Raw genomic sequence first — 20,373 nt, 5'->3', positions numbered from 1 at the left:
ACAAAAAGTAGTCTTACAATGAGAGAGGTCAGATTTTGGCGCACACACACACACACACACACACACACACACACACACACACACACACACACACACACACACATATAAACGCACACATACACAGATGGACAGACAGCAGGTCGTACTCATCACAAGCTAGGTCAGCTCAAGCTCCCTGGCCACGCCCACTGGTTTGAGTCGAGGTTTTTCTGATTGGCTGCAGCTGGAGCCGGCCTCGCAGGATTTTTCTGATTGGTTGCCTGCGTGCCAGTCACTGCAGCGCGGAGGCCGCTCACATGGCAGACCTGTTGTTTTGCGGATTGAGTAACCGCCTGCACGTGTAGACCAGCGCTCTGCACGGAGTCACATCCTGCAGGAAGAGTTCAGCTCAGACCACCTCACTGCTCACCACTTAGAAACCAGGCAGCACGGCTCTTTACACTTAACTTACTTGATTGTAGCTAAGAGGAATAACTGTGGATGTTTGCCTGTATAGTTAACAACATAGTTTATTCCTCCCTACAGCTGGCAGCAGATGTGCTCCAGTTCGCTCCCTCAGTCCCAAACACACTCGTCATATAGTGGGCGTGTGTGTGTTTGTGTCGCTAACATAGTGCACTTGTTGATGGCAAGTCCTGCTTCCTGTCATGGGTTCCAGCTGCAGTGTTTACCTCCCGTCAGCTGCAGTAATGGAGATCATGTTACTTACTATCACTCTTCACTCCTGAACAGAAGCAGGCTCTTGGTGAGTTGTTGGGCTCCGAGCAAAGACTGATCCAGGAGATCAACTCTCCAGTAACTTTGATCTGTCAGCTATTGGGGAGCTGCTGGAGTTGAGAGGTTTAATCCGATCGTTAGAGGGTTACTGTTCTCCATCGCTGCATCAAAACAATATGCAGTCACGCCCTTCACGACGCACTGCATGCTGCGCTCATCACATGTGGGTGGTTGGCATACACTCCTAGACTTTTGGGTTTTTAAACTTCAAATGTTAGGCATGGAAGTTACTCAGTTGTGTTGTATGGACTTTTACATTTCCCAGAATATCGATGGTCTATTAAATATTTTTTTGGTATTTAGATGTATCTGTCCTCAGTCTTACAATATATTTTAAATTCATTCTGACAAAGCCTGTTGTGCTTCATCATGGACAAAGCCTTTTTCTTGTCCAACCCAATGAGATAGTGTCCCACCATAGAATGAATCACACCACAGTTTGTCAGTGCAAACATGTTTATGATATGCATTTCACGCTCAAAACCCCAAAAATTGTGAAAGAAAATTCATGCAAAAGTGTGGAAGATTGTGTCAGGCGGTCCGTCCTCAGCAACTCGTAGTTCTCTGGAGAACTCCAACCCGGCCGCACTCAGCCGGGGAGAGTGGATGTATCTCCACCAGCTGGGCCCCTCTTACCCTGCAGCTCCTCAGAGCGGGACGGGGCCTCCGTCCCGGATCCTGCTTTCAGATCCAGGGCCATGCGTCGCAAGCCAAACTATATCCAGTCTTCTAGGTGCTGCAGCTCCTTTCTGGACGATTCATCGGGTCTGTGGATCTTTCTCCTGGGATTCATTTGCCTCGGTGAGACCCAAGAGCTCTTGCTCCAGACAACAGGGCCCCCAGGAATGAGGGGCCCCACAAACCCCACCACCACGATAAGGTGGTGATTCGTGGGGGGTTAGCTCGGGACAAAATCATGAACACCAAGGTGATGAATGAAAAAATATCAGTGATATATATTTTTATATTAATCATTCTTGGCCAATTCAGACTATATATTTTGCTAACTAGTCTTACGTTCCTCAATTAGAGCTTCATCCGGCCAATGAAATCCTTATTACATAAAACAAATAGCCATGATGCAGCATGACAAAAGTACAAAGTTGTTCAAATACACATACACATTTAATAGAGACCAGAGTGTAAGAACATGTTGACATGAGCGTGTCTGCAGAAAGCCACAGGGTGCAGGGTAATAACCAAAGTTAAAGATGAAGATTCAAAAGGTGAAACTCATTATTCAGGAATTTAAAACCTAAAACAAGCGTCCCCTGATGAGAAAGAGCTGTGATGATGATTATGCATGTCTGACCAGAAAAGCATTACGGCGCAGCGGCGTCTTCAGCTGTTTGTGGGCAAACTAAGGCTGACATCTAGTGGATGTTTGGAAGTAGTGCAGACACATGAAATCAGCTCAGGATCTCTTCATCGAGTCAGCGGAGAACGATAGATGAACACACAGCTCAAAACGTTTCAGAAGAGGATGCTGCTCTTCAGTTCCCAAGGATGTTTGGGACTGAACTTACCTCCAAATCTTTTTTACTTTTTACTAAATGAATATTTATTTACAATATTTAAGCAGTAAATATAAATATATATATATATATATATATATATATATATATATATATATATATATATATATATATATATATATATATATTAATCCCATCTATTTATATGTATATACATACATATGAATAGATGGGATTAATAGTAACACAGCCCACTGGTATGTTTAGGTTTAGGATAGAATGAAATGATGTATTATCATTTTGCAACAGGATTTCAGCAGCTGACAAGTAAAACATGACAAACTGAACTAAAACAGCAGCAACAAAAAATTGTTCAGGGATTTTCTTTTCTTCATAAATGAGATTAGATTAGATTAGTGACGGGAGTGCAGTTAGTGACAGTGTGGGCTCCATGGTAATGTGGCTCTGGGGGCGGGGCCAAAGGTCAATTCCTCTTGTCCAGAAATGTTCAAACGCTCTCGTCCTCTCTCACGCTACCGTCTATCTCTGCTCCTACAAACGCACGCCTGAGAGCGGCTCACTCGCAGGATTAATAGCTCATTTGTTTGTGTCATCTGTCATCAGTGTGCGTCTCTGCCTGGGTACCAGTGGAGCAGTGGAGGCACCACAACAACACAACATTTAGCCAACACTCCCAGTGCTGTGGCAACAGGCAACATGGACATGGCCAGTGGATCGGGTTGTTGTTCTGTCACCGTCCTGTCGGCTGGTATCCACACCCGAACAGTAAAATGTCACTCTGCCCCGTTATTGTCATTGTTAATGTTCTTGAGGAACTCGGTGGACGGCTCTGGCCGCTCAGCCAGGGTTTGACCACACAAACGGAGGACAAACCTAGTTTCAAAGCAGCTGTTTGTTGTTTTCAGAGAACGAGATAGAGACGAGTCGTCTGCTGGAAGAGGACACAGGGTGTGTCTCGTTCTGTCTCCTTCCTTTGGTTCTCTTCTGTTTTCCCACGCACCTCTCATGTGTTTCTTCTTTTCTGTGTTGTGCTCAGAGCTCCTCCTTCTCCTCAGAACCTTTAAGCTTTGCTTAACGTTTTGACACTTTTTCTCCCTATTTCCTCCCCCTTTTTTATGCTCCGCCACTTGTTTGGAGGAGCAAGACCTTGTGGCCGACACACAGAGGAGATCCAGAATGAGCTGAGGACGGAAACCAAGAGGAGCTCTACACCTTCCAGAAGAGAGATACTGGACTAGAACAATCTAAAGTAAGATGAATCTACTTTCAAACACTAGTGTTTTTTATATATAGTATATATTTTTTTAGTGTGAATCTATGAAATATGTCTCATGAAACAAGATGGTATCAGATTCTTGTTGTTGTTGTTGTTGTTGTTGTGCTCTGACATACAGCTGGCCTGCACACACACACACACACACACGGACGCACGCACACACGCACACACACGCGCGCGCACAAACACACACGCATGCACACACACACATACAAACACAAACACACACACACACACAAACACACACACACACACACACAAACACGTACACACACAAACACACACACACACACACACACACACACAAACACACACACACACACACACACACACACACACACACACACACACACACGCTCAAAGGAAACACATTCCGCTCTCACTATCATAAATGTCCAGATACAAACTGAAGGCAAATCATTCCCAGATGTCGGACCCTGAATGCCCCGTTCTTCTACTGAGAGGTTCAGGGACAACAGGACAACATGAACATCAGCCTGTCTGTGTTCTTCTACTGAGAGGTTCAGGGACAACAGGACAACATGAACATCAGCCTGTCTGTGTTCTTCTACTGAGAGGTTCAGGGACAACAGGACAACATGAACATCAGCCTGTCTGTGTTCTTCTACTGGGAGGTTCAGGGACAACAGGACAACATGAACATCAGCCTCTCTGTGTTCTTCTACTGAGAGGTTCAGGGACAACAGGACAACATGAACATCAGCCTCTCTGTGTTCTTCTACTGAGAGGTTCAGGGACAACAGGACAACATGAACATCAGCCTGTCTGTGTTCTTCACAATCAGCTTTAGTGGAGGCACTGAGCAGTTTGTAAAGAGGACTAAGTCCAACTGGACCCTGAACTCCAGCCGTCAGCTGCTGCTGGTCCGCCAGCGATGCCTTTAAAGTGACATGTGTAGCTTAATTCATTCAAACGGACATGACAGCACGTGTTAGGGGCTAAGGCTGTTGTTGATCGCAAGGACTAATGAATCTGCTTCGCCCTGTGCCAGAGGGTTCTCACTCATGTCTTCTTCTAACAATCCCTCCAGGAGTTGATGATTTTGGCGTCATTACATTTCCTCTATTCAAATTTTAATAATGACCTCAATGTTTATGAGTAAAAAAAGGACAAAGAAGCCGACACAGGGTGTAACGAGCCATGCATCGACATACTGGGATGCAGAGCAACGCTCCTACATTGCATTATGGGTAACCTTTTAAACACACATTTTATATCTCTTTGAAGAAGTTCTTCTGCTGATAGCTTACAATCACTTTTCACTGAAACTCTGCCTGATGTCGTGGTTGCTCATGATGACTCACTGTCTCAAAGGGGTCTTCTTAGAACATGTGCTCGTCCTAACACCGGTCATCTGTAGCGGTCTCCGTCCTGATGTGAGCTCTGCTACTGTTCCTGGATCAGAGGTGGGATTTGAAGTGTGCGGCATTTTAAACATATTTAAGTGTTCATGAAGTTTCACTGAGAGAAAGCTTCTCTTTTCAGGTTGTACACACACCTTACAACCATAGTGGGGTCTGCTGCCCACTGAGCAGCTCCACTGAAGTTAATGGCTTCAGGACACATCAGTGATGCTGATGGAAAGACTTAAAGACTGAGGAAGCGATGTGTGCAGGTTGCTGCCAGGTGGCAACCTCCGATTCTGTGGCAGAGGGAAGCAGCAGAGTCTCAAACTTGCATTCTTTCAAATGGCCATCAGGGGGCGACTCCTCAGGCGGGAAAAGAAGTCTGATTGTATGGAATTCTCTAAGGAAATGACTACTTCTCATTGGAATAATCTCCTCAATTTATGGTCTTAATCTCTAGTTTCAAGTCTTCTTCAATACAGCGTTCATAAATGATGCTCCATTTCACTCATATAGATCTCAAAGGAGGGGATGCTGTAGGGCGGCTATTGCTACCACGGCTCCTCTGCAGTCCATATTGTCACTTCTCCTGTGAGATACAACTCCATTCTAACGACCCAGTAGCTGCAACATCTGGTCCCAGAGTGGGGATCCTCATAAGTTGTTCTTATGTATATTCCACATACAGGACATCAGTTTCACCTCATGTTGACTGTTAGAAAAATTCACTCGACCTGTCGGAGTAAAATCATTAAAACAGGAACATTTATTCGTTGCAAGGAAGGAGCAGAGTCAGAGGTACAACGTGAGAGACAAATTGCATATCCATGACTGCTCACAGAGCTCTCAAAGAACCACATCTTAAATACTCATCATGGCCACTAACAGAAACCCTCACGACGTCTTCGGCCTAATCCTGAACCTTTCCTCGTCCCATAGAGCGGTTTGTAAGAAATGGTCATGTGATAGCAAAGGAACTGCTCGTTCTTTCAGACAGAAACCTACTGATTCCCCGTCTCTTTGCTGTCAGGAGACATGTTGAGTTTGTGTGTCAGATTAAACAGAGACAGTGAGATGAGGAGTCTGAATATAACAGTGAAACAGTAACTGATTAGGTGTGAATATTGTTTTTCTTCCAACATTGACCAATAAAAAATCACAATCTTAACAAAAGATACCGAATGCCGTATTGACAGGAAAGAATCAGAGAAGAAAACAGTGAAATTCTATGCAGCAGAGCAGGCGGGGCATCGTGGCTCTGTAGCCGCCATGCGATCCCCGCCATGCGAACCCCGCCATACGAACCCCGCCATGCGATCCACGCCATGCGATCCCTGCCATGCGATCCCTGCCATGCGATCCCTGCCATGCGATCCCTGCCATGCGATCCCCGCCATGCGATCCCTGCATACGATCCCTGCCTTCTTACGGGTCTTGTGCGACTGTGGGCATTGCTTGACCCCTGCAACAGGCTGGACAGGCTTTCCGTGATTGAAGTGGAAAAATATTGTATTTTTTCTGGCAATGTTTGCCCTGTAAAGTCATATTGGGTATCTATCAAAGCAGATTTGGCTCATCCAGATGCTCTCCACATTGCTTTTATATTTAAAAACGCTGGCGCTGGTTAAAAAGAAAGGGCTGGATATTATTTGATGCAAAAATAAATAAATATCAAGCTGCAAGTCACGTTGAGGTCCAACATTTGCTTGTGGACATCTCCTGGCCAGCGGGCCACAGAGCGTGGCAGTCAGCATCACAGATTACCTGCAGCGACTTCATGTGATGGAGTCTGGAGATGGAGCTGTGATGCACATGGAGCAGTGGATCGCTCCACCGTGTTTGGGATTCCAGCTGTGCCTTCTTCACATTACACTGGTGCTTTTCACTTTTACTCTTTAGCTTCTATTTTTATCTTTCTAACCTGTTTTTATCCTCTGTAGATGAAAACCTGTCTGCTTCATAACTTATAATATGTATTCACGTGCAGTGAGTGACTGTGGGCTCCATGCTAACGTGCTAACGACAGCTTGATGGAGTAGCAGCAAGCAGTGGGGCAAAGCAAAGGGTCAATTTCATAGTTATTTAATACATTATGCATTAGTAAATAAACACTTCTAAATATTGTTAATGAATTTAATATGCCATGCATTGCGACATGCCTTATGGAGAATTCATCCTTATGATAATCCATCGTTGACTTGATGGCCTAAATATCCTTTATATCTCCCCTTGTTTTGGAAATGTATTTTTTAGAAAAGCCTGCAGGTGCAGATTATGAAACATATTTACTATGTCATTGCATCTTTTTTGCATCCTAAAAGGCCAGAAGGGAAAGAGATACTGAGGGAGATACTGAGTGGAGAACAAAGCCAACGGCACGACAGCATTTCTTCAGATGTATTTGACGTTGGGTTCTGTCATTTTAACTCATCCAACAAGTACAATAACAGCAGGTAGGCATTTCAAATCCACACATTTTCAGCATTAATCTTTCATAAAATAAATGGAAAAAACATTTAAAAATAATTCATAACAACAGACCATCAGTGTTTAATTAGGGATTTAACAATTGGGTTTACCGCCAACCTAAATAAATTCAGATTGCAATATATTCAATTATTGTATCTCAACAAATGACAAACAACATGAAGCAGACTTATTGTCTTAACAGTGTGCAAACGAGCTGTTCACTCAAATAGAACCCAGTGAAAGACGAGCACATGTATCCTTCATTTATTATGTGTGATCCATCACTGATGAAGCACTGACCCAAGAGAAATAAAGATATCTTCGGTGCATCCTCCTCCTCCACACCCAATCCTCCATCTCTCTACTGCAGCGCTCACAACTTTTACTGGATTGCAGATTTTTAGTTATTTGTCAAAGTTCTGGTCTCTTGACTGAAATGCTGTTGGAATGAAGAAAGAAGTAATTAAGATCACGCAAGTTTCATTAAAAACGGCTCACATCTGACAACGTAGTGAGCGGCGTCTCCATATCACTGACTTCTCTATTAACGCTTGCTCTTCAAAACCGTCTCTCTCGATGCAGAGAAGGCAATTGATGGCCTTGAATGGCATTTTTACTGTCCACTACGCCGCCTCGTGGGTTTTGTCATTTCACTGCAGTGATTCAAGTTGTTTGTTCAAACGCTGATGAAATGTTGTTGACAGCAATCATCTAAACAATTGCCGGCTTCCTCTCTCTCCTTTGTTTTCTGTCCCTTAACCCGTCGGACAATCAGTCAGTCAAGAACCTTTTATCTCTGTGTGGGATGAATGCTTCTGTGACGGCCCTCAGTCTCTTCCCCACCTTCTCAACATTTTCCATAATTTCAGCCGGATCTCGGGTGATGAAATCCACTGAGGGTGAATCCGCCTTATGCAACACAATGCATCTGCAAGACAGATGAGCTCTAGGAGCAAGAAGCCTGTGGCTCAAAACAAACACTTGGGGTTTTAATCAACACCCAAATCACTGCAAGACACTCATGACAAACTGAATTACAAAGATGGAAACCGCTGAAGGCCACGGGAAAACAACGACTCTTTGTTTGTTTGGGGAAAGAAAAAGACTCAAACTCTCAGGATTTTATTTTGTAGACTCTGAACTAAATAATTAACACCACAAAGACATAATGATTATTAACTGTATGCATATAGCACCTTTAAAAAACAATGTCACAAAGTGCTTTACAATGATGAAATCATAAAGAGAGAGAAACAACAACAGAGCATCAGTGAAGAAAAAAGCCATGAGATGAAAGTCAGTGTTAAGAAGAGATTTAAAGGAAGATATTGAGTTTGCCAGGCAGACAGGCGCAGTACACACACACACACACACACACACACACACACACACACACACACACACACACACACACACACACACACACACACACACACCTTCTTTTAGCTCCTCTAGTTCCCACCCAACAGCCAATGGCATTACAGGAAAAAGTTACAAAAACAGGAAAGATCGAAAGAACCTTGAGGTCAGAGCAGAGAACCTAGAGGTCAATGTGTAGAACCATGATATCAGAGAACCCTGAGGTTAGAGAACCCTGAGGTCAGGGTTCTTTGCTCTGCTCTGCATAAAACCTTGAGATCAGAGAACCCTGAGGTCCGCAGCAGCTCGGCGTAGCCATCACCTGCTGTGAGGCTGCAATGGAACCGGTTCTCATCGCGGCTTGGCTCGGCTTGGCTCGGCTTGGCTCGGCTTGGCTCAGCTTGGCTCGGCTTGGCTCGGCTTGGCTCGGCTTGGCTCAGCTTGGCTCGGCTTGGCTCGGCTTGGCTCAGCTTGGCTCGGCTTGGCTCGGCTTGGCTCGGCTTGGCTCGGCTTGGCTCAGCTTGGCTCGGCTTGGCTCGGCTTGGCTCGGCTTGGCTCGGCTTGGCTAACACGGACTGGCCCGAACGTGCAGAAACAAAAAAGGTTGTCTGTTGGCCATGCCTTTACTAATTCTTTCTGTTGAGACATTTAGACCCAGATTCCCAGAAGGACTGGCTCACGGAAGTTCAATCAATATTTGTGAACACGGGCTACTCTCGCTCTCATCAAGAGTAAAGTCTGGAGCTGCTCCACAGACGATTGGCTCCATGTTGGAACCCATTGTGTAAGCTCTACAAACACACAGCTGTGACCGCTTTACAACAGTGTCACTGCGCCAACGTATTGTTACAAAATGTCTGAATCTTGGTTGTGAGTTTTTATTTACTGGGTGAGTGAAGTGAAGTGTGGATACATCGTTGGAAGAAATGGACGATATAGAGGAAGAAATCCTTAAAGGAGACTGAAATCACAGAAAGAAATTGAAGAGCTGGGAAAACATAGAAATCATGGCTGCTACTGAAACAGATTGTAACTACATTAGTCAGTGCTACGTTAGTCATTGCCCCAATCTTTGCATGTTTTCCACTTTGTTTCTTTGCAACCACTTTGTAAAGTGTCACGAAAGAACGACAATGATTGGGAAAGAGGGCAAGCTCAACTCGTGGCACCGGAACCTCGTAGAAGCACTTCCTGTGGCACTGCTCAGGTGCTGTGGCACCTGCGAGCTGCCGCAGCAGCTGCCTCAGTTTGAGAGAGATTTACCAGGACTTGCTGAGGCAGCTGCCTCTGTTTGAGAGCTGCTGCTGTTGTGGACAGCTTCCACAACAGTTTACCTTTTGTTTGTTGTTATTTGACAATATGTGACGATACATTAAGGTACTGGAAGGTATGACTGCCGAGTTGTGCAACCCGACCCTATCTCCTAAAAATGTGTTTTTATTGGTTTGTGTTTGGCGTATTAAACATATGTTTATAACCAACGTACGTTTATGTTCTTGTTTTCATGCTTTCCCGCTGAATATAAGCATATTTAAATTAATAAGCTCTGCAGAGGAAAAGAAACTAACTGGATTCCCTCAGTAGCGGCGAGAGAAGAGGGGCGGTGTGAAGCCGGTCACGCAGCCGGACTGAAGACCGCTTGCCCGACGGTGTGAGGCCGGTAACCGAGGCAGCTGCAATGGAGAGAAGTGGCAGCTGCCTCAAACAGTAGAAACTGCCGCAAAAACTAGTGGCAGCTGCTGCGGCAGCTCGTAGGTGAAAGGTGCCACAGGAAGTGCCAAGGCCCAGCCTACTCTTTATCATCAGCCATCGGTACTTTGGCCACCACAGTTGCAGCAACTAGAAACCATGTGGTAAAGTATAGGAAGGAGTGCAAACGCATGGCTGGTAGAAAATGTGTTACTGAATGACTGTTTCTGTCATTGGTTTGTTACGCTGGTCTCCAGACAGGTTGGCAGTGAGGGCTGGGATGGCCGTCTCATGTTTAAGGGGTCCACTGAGTGGAAGCAGACTGCTGGGTTCGGGTTAGTTGAACATTGAGCAGGCATGCTGTCTTCAAAGCCCACAATGTTTGACCCCATGGTTTCTTCTGTTACCTTCCCCACGCATTACAGATGGTGTGTGTGTGTGTGTGTGTGTGTGTGTGTGTGTGTGTGTGTGTGTCAGGAATGTCCAAAGAGGTTAAGTTCAAAGACTTGTGGGTTCATGGTGGAAACTTTAATCCTCAATGAATCTCATGTTTTCACTGGAGTGACCTCTGATTCTAATCTCTGCTTTATACACACGGACCTACAGACCGTCCACATTCATACGTGGGCGGACCACATGACCAAGAGCTCTTTGAACTTTTAAGTCATTTATTTTTCACAAGAACAAAGGAAGAAGTAGCAAGGCTTCGCTATTCTCTAACTTCTGGAAAAGAAAATCTGTACCTCCATGAAATCATAATGTACATGCTTACAACCCTCGACCTGGCCGCGGGGGGGGGGGGGGGGGGGGGGTTGTGTCCTCACATAACACTTAAAGGAAACACTGAGACACTTGTGGCCGTTTGTGTGTGCATGGTCTTTGTCTTGTCTGTGTTCATTTCTGCACTTCTGAGTCGTCATCCTCATGAGGAATTGATGAAGTAGCTCCTATAATGAGTCTGAGATTAAGGTTTACAGGTTTTACTCCTCTACTATGTGGTAGAACCTGACAAACACAGTCATGGCATTGCTCCTATGTAATGTCATAAGTGCATTGAGTGGGCTCTTGAGTTGAAATTCAAATATACATTTTTAGGAATGAGCTTATTGGTGCATACAGATCATCTAAACCACTGTACTGTATTGACATATGCTTTTTCCATTCTGTATCAATTTCAGCATAAAACATCTGAAAAAGAAGTTGAAACTAAAATACCTAAACTTTACTTCTATGTCTGACTTAAACTGAACAATATCAGCATCCACTGATGTGTGTGTGTAACACAGTTCTTGTGTACTGTAGATGACTACAGCCTGTGTGGTGGCCATGCTGCTCCTCTGGGCCGGTCCAGTGGACCCCCACCGGACCCCCTATGATGAGACAACAGATCCAGATCCCAGTCGGGACCAAACGAACCTACAGAACCACCATCGAGATGCCAGGTACCTTTCAATCTAGAAATATATTCAAACTGAAATATGAAATCAATTGGTCTTGAAATTGACTGGAATAGTTCATTGTATAACACAGGGTTACGTAATGAAGTGCAGAAGTATTTCATTTTTAGTCCCTTTATGTTCCATAAAAAAAATACTCTTCCACCCTGTATACTCTAGAGCATCCCACCTGTTGTATCCATCCATCCATTTTCAGCCGCATATCCGGGGTCGGGTCGCGGTGGCAGCACCCAGCAGACCGACCCAGGCTTCCCTCTCACCCGCAACATTTTCCAGCTCGTTCTGGGGGACCCCGAGACGTTCCCAGGCCAGCCGGGAGATATAATCCCTCCAGCGTGTCCTGGGTCTTCCCCGGTGCCTCTTCCCAGTTGGACGTGCCTGGAAAACCTCTAATGGGAGGCGTCCAGGAGGCATCCTGATGAGATGCTGAACCACCTCAGCTGACTCCTTTCGATACGAAGGAGCAGCGGCTCGACTCCAAGCTCCCTCCTGATGTCCGAGCTCCTTTCCCTATCTCTAAGGCTGAGCCCGGCCACCCTACGGAGGAAGCTCATTTCGGCCGCTTGTACCCGCGACCTTGTTCTTTCGGTCCTGACCCAGAGTTTGTGACCATAGGTGAGGGTTGGAACGTAGACCGACCAGTAAATTGAGAGCTCCTCCTTCCGACTCAGCTCCCTCTTCACCAAGACGGACCGGTACAGCGCCGGTTTTACTGCTGCAGCCGCACCGATCCGCCTGTCAATCTCCCGCTCCACCTTACCCTCACTCGTGAACAAGACCCGAAGTACTTGAACTCCTTCGCTTGGGGGAGGCATGATGTCCCCACCTGAAGGGAGCAATCCACCGGTTTCCGGCAGAGAACCACGGCCTCGGATTTGCAGGCGCTAACTCTCATCCCTGCCGCTTCACACTCGGCTGCAAAACGCCCCAGCGAATGCTGGAGGTCACAGTCCGAGGAAGCAAACAGGACCACATCATCTGCAAACAGCAGAGAGGCCATCCCGAGGCCCCCGAACCGGATTTTCTCTGCCCCCTGGCTGTGCCTAGAAATCCTGTCCATGAAAGTCAGGAACAGGACCGGTGATAAAGGGCAGCCCTGACGGAGGCCAACGCCAACCGGGAACGTGTCTGACTTAATACTGAGGATACGGACACAACTCTTACTGCAGGCGTACAGAGACCGGATAGCCCGTGCCAACGGATCCGGAACCCCATACTCCTGCAGCACCCCCCACAAAACCCCTCGAGGGACCCGGTCAAAAGCCTTCTCCAAGTCCACAAAGCACATGTAGACTGGTTGGGAGGTTCGACAAGCGGTCGGAGCCTCCTTTCCAGCACCCTGGCATAAGCTTTTCCCGGGAGGCTGAGCAGTGTGATGCCACGATAGTTCGAGCACACTCTCCGGTCCCCCTTCTTGAAGATGGGAACCACCACCCCGGTCTGCCAGTCCATAGGCACTGTTCCCGACCCCCATGCGACACTGAAAAGGCGTGTCAACCAATACAGCCCAACAATGTCCAGCACTTCCAGCATCTCAGGGCGCATCTCATCCACCCCCGGCGCCTTGCCACCAAGGAGCTCTTTAACTACCTCAGTGACCTCTGCCAGGGATATGGATGCACCCACCCCAAGGTCTTCAGGTGCTGCCCCCTCCCCAGGGGACATGTTGGCCGGGTTTAGGAGTTCCTCAAAGTGCTCTTTCCACCACCCGACGATGTCCCCAGTCCGAGTCAGCAGTTCCCCTCCCCCGCTAAGAACAGCCTGGGGTAGGGCCTGCTTTCCCTTTCTGATCCGCCAGATGGTTTGCCAGAACCTCTTTGAGACCAACCGAAAGTCCTTCTCCATGGCCTCCCCGAACTCTTCCCATGCCCGAGTTTTAGCATCCGCGACCGCCACAGCTGCAGCCCTCTTGGCCTGCCGGTACCCACCAGCTGCTTCAGGAGACCCTTGGGCCAACCAGGCCCCAAAGGCCCCCGTCTTCAGCTTGACGGCTTCCCTCACCAGCGGTGTCCATCATATCCAACTCACCACCAGGTGGTGATCAGTTGACAGCTCTGCTCCTCTCTTCACCCGAGTATCCAAGACATACGGCCGCAGGTCAGATGATATGATTACAAAGTCGATCATTGATCCCCGGCCTAAGGTTTTCTGGTACCAAGTACACTTATGAACCACCTTATGCTCAAACATGGTGTTTGTTATGGCCAAACCGTGGCCAGTACAGAAGTCCAACAACAGAACACCGTTCGGGTTCAGATCGGGCAATCCGTTCCTCCCAATCACCCCCCGCCAGGTTTCACTGTCATTGCACACGTGACCGTTGAAGTCTCTCAGGAGAACTATGGAGTCGGCAGGAGGCGCCCTCTCCAGAACCCCTCCCACCGACTGCAAGAAGGCCGGACACTCTGAGCTGCTGTTCGGTGCATAAGCAAAGTATACATAGTGGCGCTCAGCCGGGGGCTCGTGAGTTGCCCAGGGTGACAGGCGTGGATGTGGGGATACTCACAAGCCCCTGGCTGAGCGCCGCTATGTTGGAGTTTTTCCAAGAGAAAGAGAGGGTCGCCTCCCTGCACCTCCGGGTTGCGGGGAGTAAGGCTCTGACTTTGCTCATCCACCAAACAGCAGCATGTATAGGACGTCACATCCTCTGTGAAAAACACAAACCAGCAAGACGACTGTTACAGTGTATCCATGTTGTATGTTGATGATTCATTCATACTTGAGGAGCAGCACATCTCCTTCTGCAGGAGGAGACACTGCTGCTCAGGAGGAGCAGGAGTGTCTCCTCCTGTAGGAGGAGAGCTGCTGGAGGCCCAAGCCAGCTGGAGATAAGGGAGGCAAAGGAGAACCAGGACTGCACGGGGCAGATTGTTAGACGCTGCTGCAATAAAATAAAAGGAGAAGTTCCTTTACGTAATGTTAAGATAATATAAAATGGACTTGATTCATGCCGTCATTACATTACTATAAGCACTTTTCCTGTCAGTGCTGAGGGTACATGTAGTCCACATTCACCTGTGAGAGCCATATTGACTGAGATAACTGGTCTCTGCTGTGCCTACATAGACCAGGATGCATTGCGCGCAAGCTGCAATTTGTCTGATATCATTACACCTAAACAGAACAATACAACGATGTACTTCCTGAAGTCAGGTTTCTCTCTTGCAGCAAATGAAGACAGGGTTCATAAAACGCTCCATTCAGCCGTCAGCCCTGGCACTGCAGCAGCATGAATACTACAGTCTGCATCTACACTGTGTAACCATCACAGTGTAAAGAAATCCTCCATCATAGCATCCCCTGCACTCATATTCTTGGATCCCATTTTCACAAGTCATTATTTTAGAGGCATTGCGCCCCACAGCGAATGGGAGTAGCCCTCTGGGGTTCCTCCTCAGCCCAAGTAGGTCAGTGGGATGAGGAGGAACAACAGCCTCTACAGCTGCGCCCTGAGACACGCACAACATCAGGAACAACTACAGACGTTTGTTACACTGGAATTTCTGCAATTTTTCCCTTTAATCTGAAGCAAATTACAAGCTGCATTCCAAATACATGCTATTTCATTGCATGTAAACATGTCCCACAGAGCTGCAAATGCAATGTTTGGATACAGGACTACTCAGGGACTGCAGGGCAGCCAAAAGCTATTGTTTATCCTTGTTGAAGGATCCTTTCATAACTCTGGAGTCTGCTGGAACAACAGCGCTCAAATACTTCTGTGGAGCTTGTCAGGCAGCAGCAGGTGAACAGGTTGTAGCTGTGGATGGCGGACACATCCCACGACAGTTTGAAATCATCAAGTCAGGAAGCTTTCTATTGCTCCTCTGTAGAAGTTAACAAGAAGATGACAGAGGAATACTGCCCCTTAAGTTATAAAAGTTATACATACAGCCGTTTAGGAGCCATCTTCACCAGGATGGAGATGTGAGAACCATGTCAGGTTGTTTGTGATGATGGGATGTGGTTTCTGATGTGCTGGAGAACCAGTTTCACAAAGAACTTCATGAGAATAAAATGCCACCAGGCTTTTAGACTTAGACTCGAAGAAGGAAGAAGAAGGAAACACGCCCCTGTGACAGGATATGATGAAAATGTGTGTGACATCATTGACTAGCTGGTTGGCACACATTGTGAAAAAGTTAGACTTAAAGATTATTAAACTAAAAAGACTTTTGCAGGTAAGTGTAATACAACAAGTTGTATGTTGCATCAGAACGACAGAAGCTTCCCTCTGACTTGCATGTTGTTTGGTTGTGAAGGAGTGGGGAGGTGAAGGGGTGTCGAAGATGCTGCGACCCCGAAGAGGAGAGTCGCCGTCAGAACCAGCACTACCCACAGTACCAGATAGTCCCACAGATTAACGTCACTCTGCTCAAAGGTAAGCCACATTGATACAGTATTGGACTGGTGTTAAGCTTACACTGATATACCGCATTCTGATTTAAAGCTGCTGTTGGGGACAGACAGTATTTTTGTAATTGGTAAAGTTCTGGCTACATTTGAAAAGGCTTATTTGTGAGAACAACAAAGCCTTCTGTCAGTGCTCAATAACTTCATATTACCACACCACACATGTTTATAGAAAGCTGCTCTCAAACAATACATATACTAATACCTTTGACTTCATCGTCATGTGGTCATTTGCAGGGCAGCGCTTCACCACACATGTGCTGCAGGCTGGTACACAGGGACAGCATATGCTTCAAATAGCTGAATAATAATAATAACTTTAGGGTATGTGTGTGGTAAATAACTTGGCACAGCTACATCTTTTCTCATCTCTCCAATGAACTTATGTTTAAGTCAGTGCTTCAATAAACTCTGTAAATAAATGAAAATAGGACAATTTAAAATGAAGAACTCCCCCCAAAACAAACTAAGGCTCTGTCTACACGTACAAAGATATTGTTTTTAATTTATAGTTTTGAAAAATGTAATTCTGTCCAAACAACCTCCTTTTGACAAAATATCTCTATAACGACTTGCTGCCTGCAGGTGGTGAAGAAGCTGCTGCAACGGTACATTAAATACTACAGAGGAAGATCACGAGCATGCTCAGTAAAGCATTGATGATTATTTCACTTATTCATGATATTTGGTGTCTAATTTTGACTCATGCATGGTCGGTCGATGAGGTAGAGATGCTGCTTAACTTACCTAAATGAATTATTTCTTATTTGAATGTTAACTTTTTGACTTCTCATCACAAGCATTCCACTGATTAAAGACAAAATAAACATTTCAGTTGGCAGAGCACAGACAAGTGGTGGGACGAGGGTACGACAGGTGTATTCAAGGTGGAGATGAGGAGGTAACACGGGGTAAAGCCGGGAGAGTGTATGGAGAAGCCCCGCCCACACAGAGACAGACAGGTAGAGAGACATGCAGGAGAGCAGGGAGCATGGAGTACAGGGGCTTTTGACAGAAATACTGTTTTAAGGATTCTGCTGTTGCGTCCAAGCAGACGATGACTGGACGAGGAGAGACTCCAAGATGTCTGCTGACAAACCTTCTGTCAACCAATGAAACGCTGTGGTCCTTAGAAGCAGAAACGGACTCATGCATGTGCGTTATAGTGGTGTTAATGTTTTACCAATGTTCATGTCTTACCAATGTTCATGTCTTACCAATGTTCATGTCTGACCAATGTTCATGTCTGACCAATGTTAATGTCTGACCAATGTTCATGTCTTACCAATGTAAATGTCTTACCAATGTTCATGTCTTACCAATGTTAATGTCTAAAGACTTTGCTCAGAAGTTTCCGTCCTTTCTGGTTGGAGGTTTCAACTCTTCTGACTCTCTTGCCTTCATCAGGAGCGTCTGGAGCTTTTCTGTTTTTTTTGTTTTTTTTACATACAGTTTATTGATTTGTCATGACACCAATAAATCACCAGATACCATACAAAACATTACCAATCTTTTCTTCAAAAATATTTTTTTCAAATATTATTATTATTATCCTCAGGTGACAGAAACGTTGCACAATAGGTATCAATGACCATGAATATAGCTTACAACCAATCAGAGGTTTAATCTCTCACGACACCACACGGAAACAAATTGAAAGATACATCATTTGATCACGTGGGGCCGGTTATTCAAAAGTAATCTGATCGGATTACGGCCATCGGATTGGATCAAATCTTGAAAAAGGGTTTTTCAAAAGAAAAAAAGGATTCAGAAATTGGATTGGATCACGTAATCCAATCTTGTTTATTATTTTGGTCAAACCTTGAGTTTGGGTTTTTCAAAACGTTTTGGTAGGATTGGGATCATTTGGATCCTAAAAACCAGGATTAAACTGATCCCAGCATGAGGATGGATTCATGGTGGTCAGTAATAAAACTAGGTAACTAAAATTGGTTAGTTAAATAATACATTTATATCATGCAGTTTCTATTATTTATATTTATTCATCCATTTTACTTTAATTTATTCTTAATCTCAGCCCTATAATCCAGGGAGAAGGTCAATCACAGGTGGAGCCAGAAGGCCTAGTTCCCTAGGACCCCCAGAGAGAGACTCAAAGCACCCAAAGAAAGATGACCCCTATAAGGTACTTCTGCAGAAAGAGACCGATGGGGCAGAAGTACAAATACATCTAGCCGAGGAACAGCTTATTCCTGCCAGTTCAATTCATTACATCTTTGTTTGAAACCTGTTCAAAACACTTAGAATGTATTTGTGAGTAAAGTATTTATTTATTTGTTGTTGGTCTCAGATGATGCTTGTTTCCAGGAAATGGACAATGGAGGGGGATGTTTCTATTGTTTGTCTGCCGTTCCGTTCAGTTCTATTTTCTGTTCAAATAAAGCATCATGAAGTGACCCAACACTATTCTACCTGTTCTTTACATAGCTACATTGTGATGGTCCCATTTAGACCACAGGTAGTCCAAATATGGTAATCCTGAACAGTTTGAATGCAGATCAGAGTAATCCAATCCCACATTGCTTTGAAAAACCAGCATAAAAATAAGATGGATTACGTGATCCTGGATAGGAGAACATACTGGCAACAGAGTCAGAGAACACTGTTTTATGCTGTTAAATTACAGTTATTTGCCGTTATGTTAGATATTGACTGTTAACTGGATGTTACAGTTGTATGAACTGCCATAAATTCATCACAGTTCAGAGGAGACTGAGCAGAAAAGTAAAGCGTTGTTTCTGCTGCTCCTAGGAGAGAAGGGCGATACGGGTGAACGAGGCCTTCATGGTAAACCAGGCCGAGCCGGTCAGACGGGAGGTCCGGGTCCCAGCGGCCTGAAGGGCAGCAGGGGCAGCTTGGGCCTCCCCGGTGAGGCCTGCAAGTCTTACTTTGCAGCCTTTTCAGTGGCCCGCAAGAAGGGCCTCCAGTCCAACGACTACTACCAGACGGTGCTGTTCGACACGGAGCTCGTCAACCTCTACGGACACTTCAGCATGTTCACCGGGGAGTTCTACTGCTACGTGCCGGGCGTCTACTACTTCAGCCTGAACGTGCACACGTGGAACCAGAAGGAGACGTACCTGCACGTGATGCACAACGAGCGGGAGGTGGTGATCCTGTACGCGCAGCCCAGCGACCGCTCCGTCATGCAGAGCCAGAGCCTGATGCTGCAGCTGGACCGGGACGACCGGGTCTGGGTGAGGCTCTTTAAAGGCGAGAGGGAGAACGCCATCTTCAGCGACGATTTTGACACTTACATCACCTTCAACGGACACCTGATTAAACCCAAACATGAGTTGTAGGCAGAGGAGATGGAACCATAAAAGCTTGTATGTTTCTAAACACAGGGTCGGGACCCACAGACAGGTCGCAGGAGATTTTATTGGGGTCAAATATATTTGTAGAATTTCATTTCATTTCTATCTGCAGTACAACTTTAAGCCACACGAGGGAGCCTGAGTGCTGTGATCGTTCTGGTAGTTGTAGTGTATAATTTACTTATAGCATTAATATAAAAGGCTAGAATTCATTCTGTTGGTTTGACTGATGAAATGTATTTTGTTTAACTGTTGAGAGAAGATGAAAGAATGAGAACGCTGGTTATCTTTACCGAAATGCATTTACATATGTGTATGTTTTCAAACATAAAAGTATACCACAAAGCATATATCTCCTCAAAATGTCTGGTTTACAGATTCATTGTAATATAAGGCTAGTAGTGAAGTGGGTCATGATGTTTTAAAGAGTGGGCCCACTGGTCAGCTGCACTGAACCAGTGGGCTGTGGCCTCAGAGCGACACCTAGTGGGCCACACAGGTACTGCTTGATTATTCAATTAGATGCAATTTTGTGTTTTTTTGTTATTTATAAAGTTACGTTTGAAACCAGACATGTGGTTGAACATGTGTTACAACAGTTAGCTGGCGCTCCCTCGGGTGCAGACCTCCAGAGTGTGCTGTGCAAAGGAGCGAGCAACATGTTTACTTTGGTCATTACCTTTCACATATTGACAGCACACTTTATCTTTTTTCTCTCTGTTTTTTTGC

The 20,373-nt window shown here is 45.7% G+C and overlaps 1 protein-coding gene across 1 annotated transcript; it reads left to right on the top strand.

Moving 5' to 3' along the window:
* Positions 1–658: 658 nt before the first annotated feature.
* On the top strand, positions 659–19,984 carry c1qtnf1 (C1q and TNF related 1). The gene is made up of 5 exons (XM_068583630.1): positions 659–745; positions 3,414–3,522; positions 11,736–11,875; positions 16,153–16,271; positions 19,079–19,984. Exons 3-5 carry the CDS (start codon positions 11,736–11,738, stop codon positions 19,627–19,629), a joined length of 810 nt encoding a protein of 269 aa, XP_068439731.1. The 5' UTR covers positions 659–745; positions 3,414–3,522; the 3' UTR covers positions 19,630–19,984.
* Positions 19,985–20,373: the final 389 nt, after the last annotated feature.

The sequence above is a fragment of the Clinocottus analis genome, unplaced genomic scaffold (genome assembly GCF_023055335.1).
Source record: "Clinocottus analis isolate CAN_PGR_092001 unplaced genomic scaffold, fCliAna1.0.p SCAF_19, whole genome shotgun sequence".
Taxonomy (NCBI): domain Eukaryota; kingdom Metazoa; phylum Chordata; class Actinopteri; order Perciformes; family Cottidae; genus Clinocottus; species Clinocottus analis.
Note: the sequence above shows the minus strand (reverse complement) of the source record. Positions and strands in the feature narration are given on the sequence as shown.

Coding starts and splice junctions, on each gene's coding strand:
- c1qtnf1 (XM_068583630.1), top strand. CDS start 11,736: ATGACTACAGCCTGTGTGGTGGCCATGCTGCTCCTCTGGGCCGGTCCA. Junction 11,876..16,152: donor AACCACCATCGAGATGCCAG/GTACCTTTCAAT, acceptor TTGGTTGTGAAG/GAGTGGGGAGGTGAAGGGGT. Junction 16,272..19,078: donor TAACGTCACTCTGCTCAAAG/GTAAGCCACATT, acceptor TGCTGCTCCTAG/GAGAGAAGGGCGATACGGGT.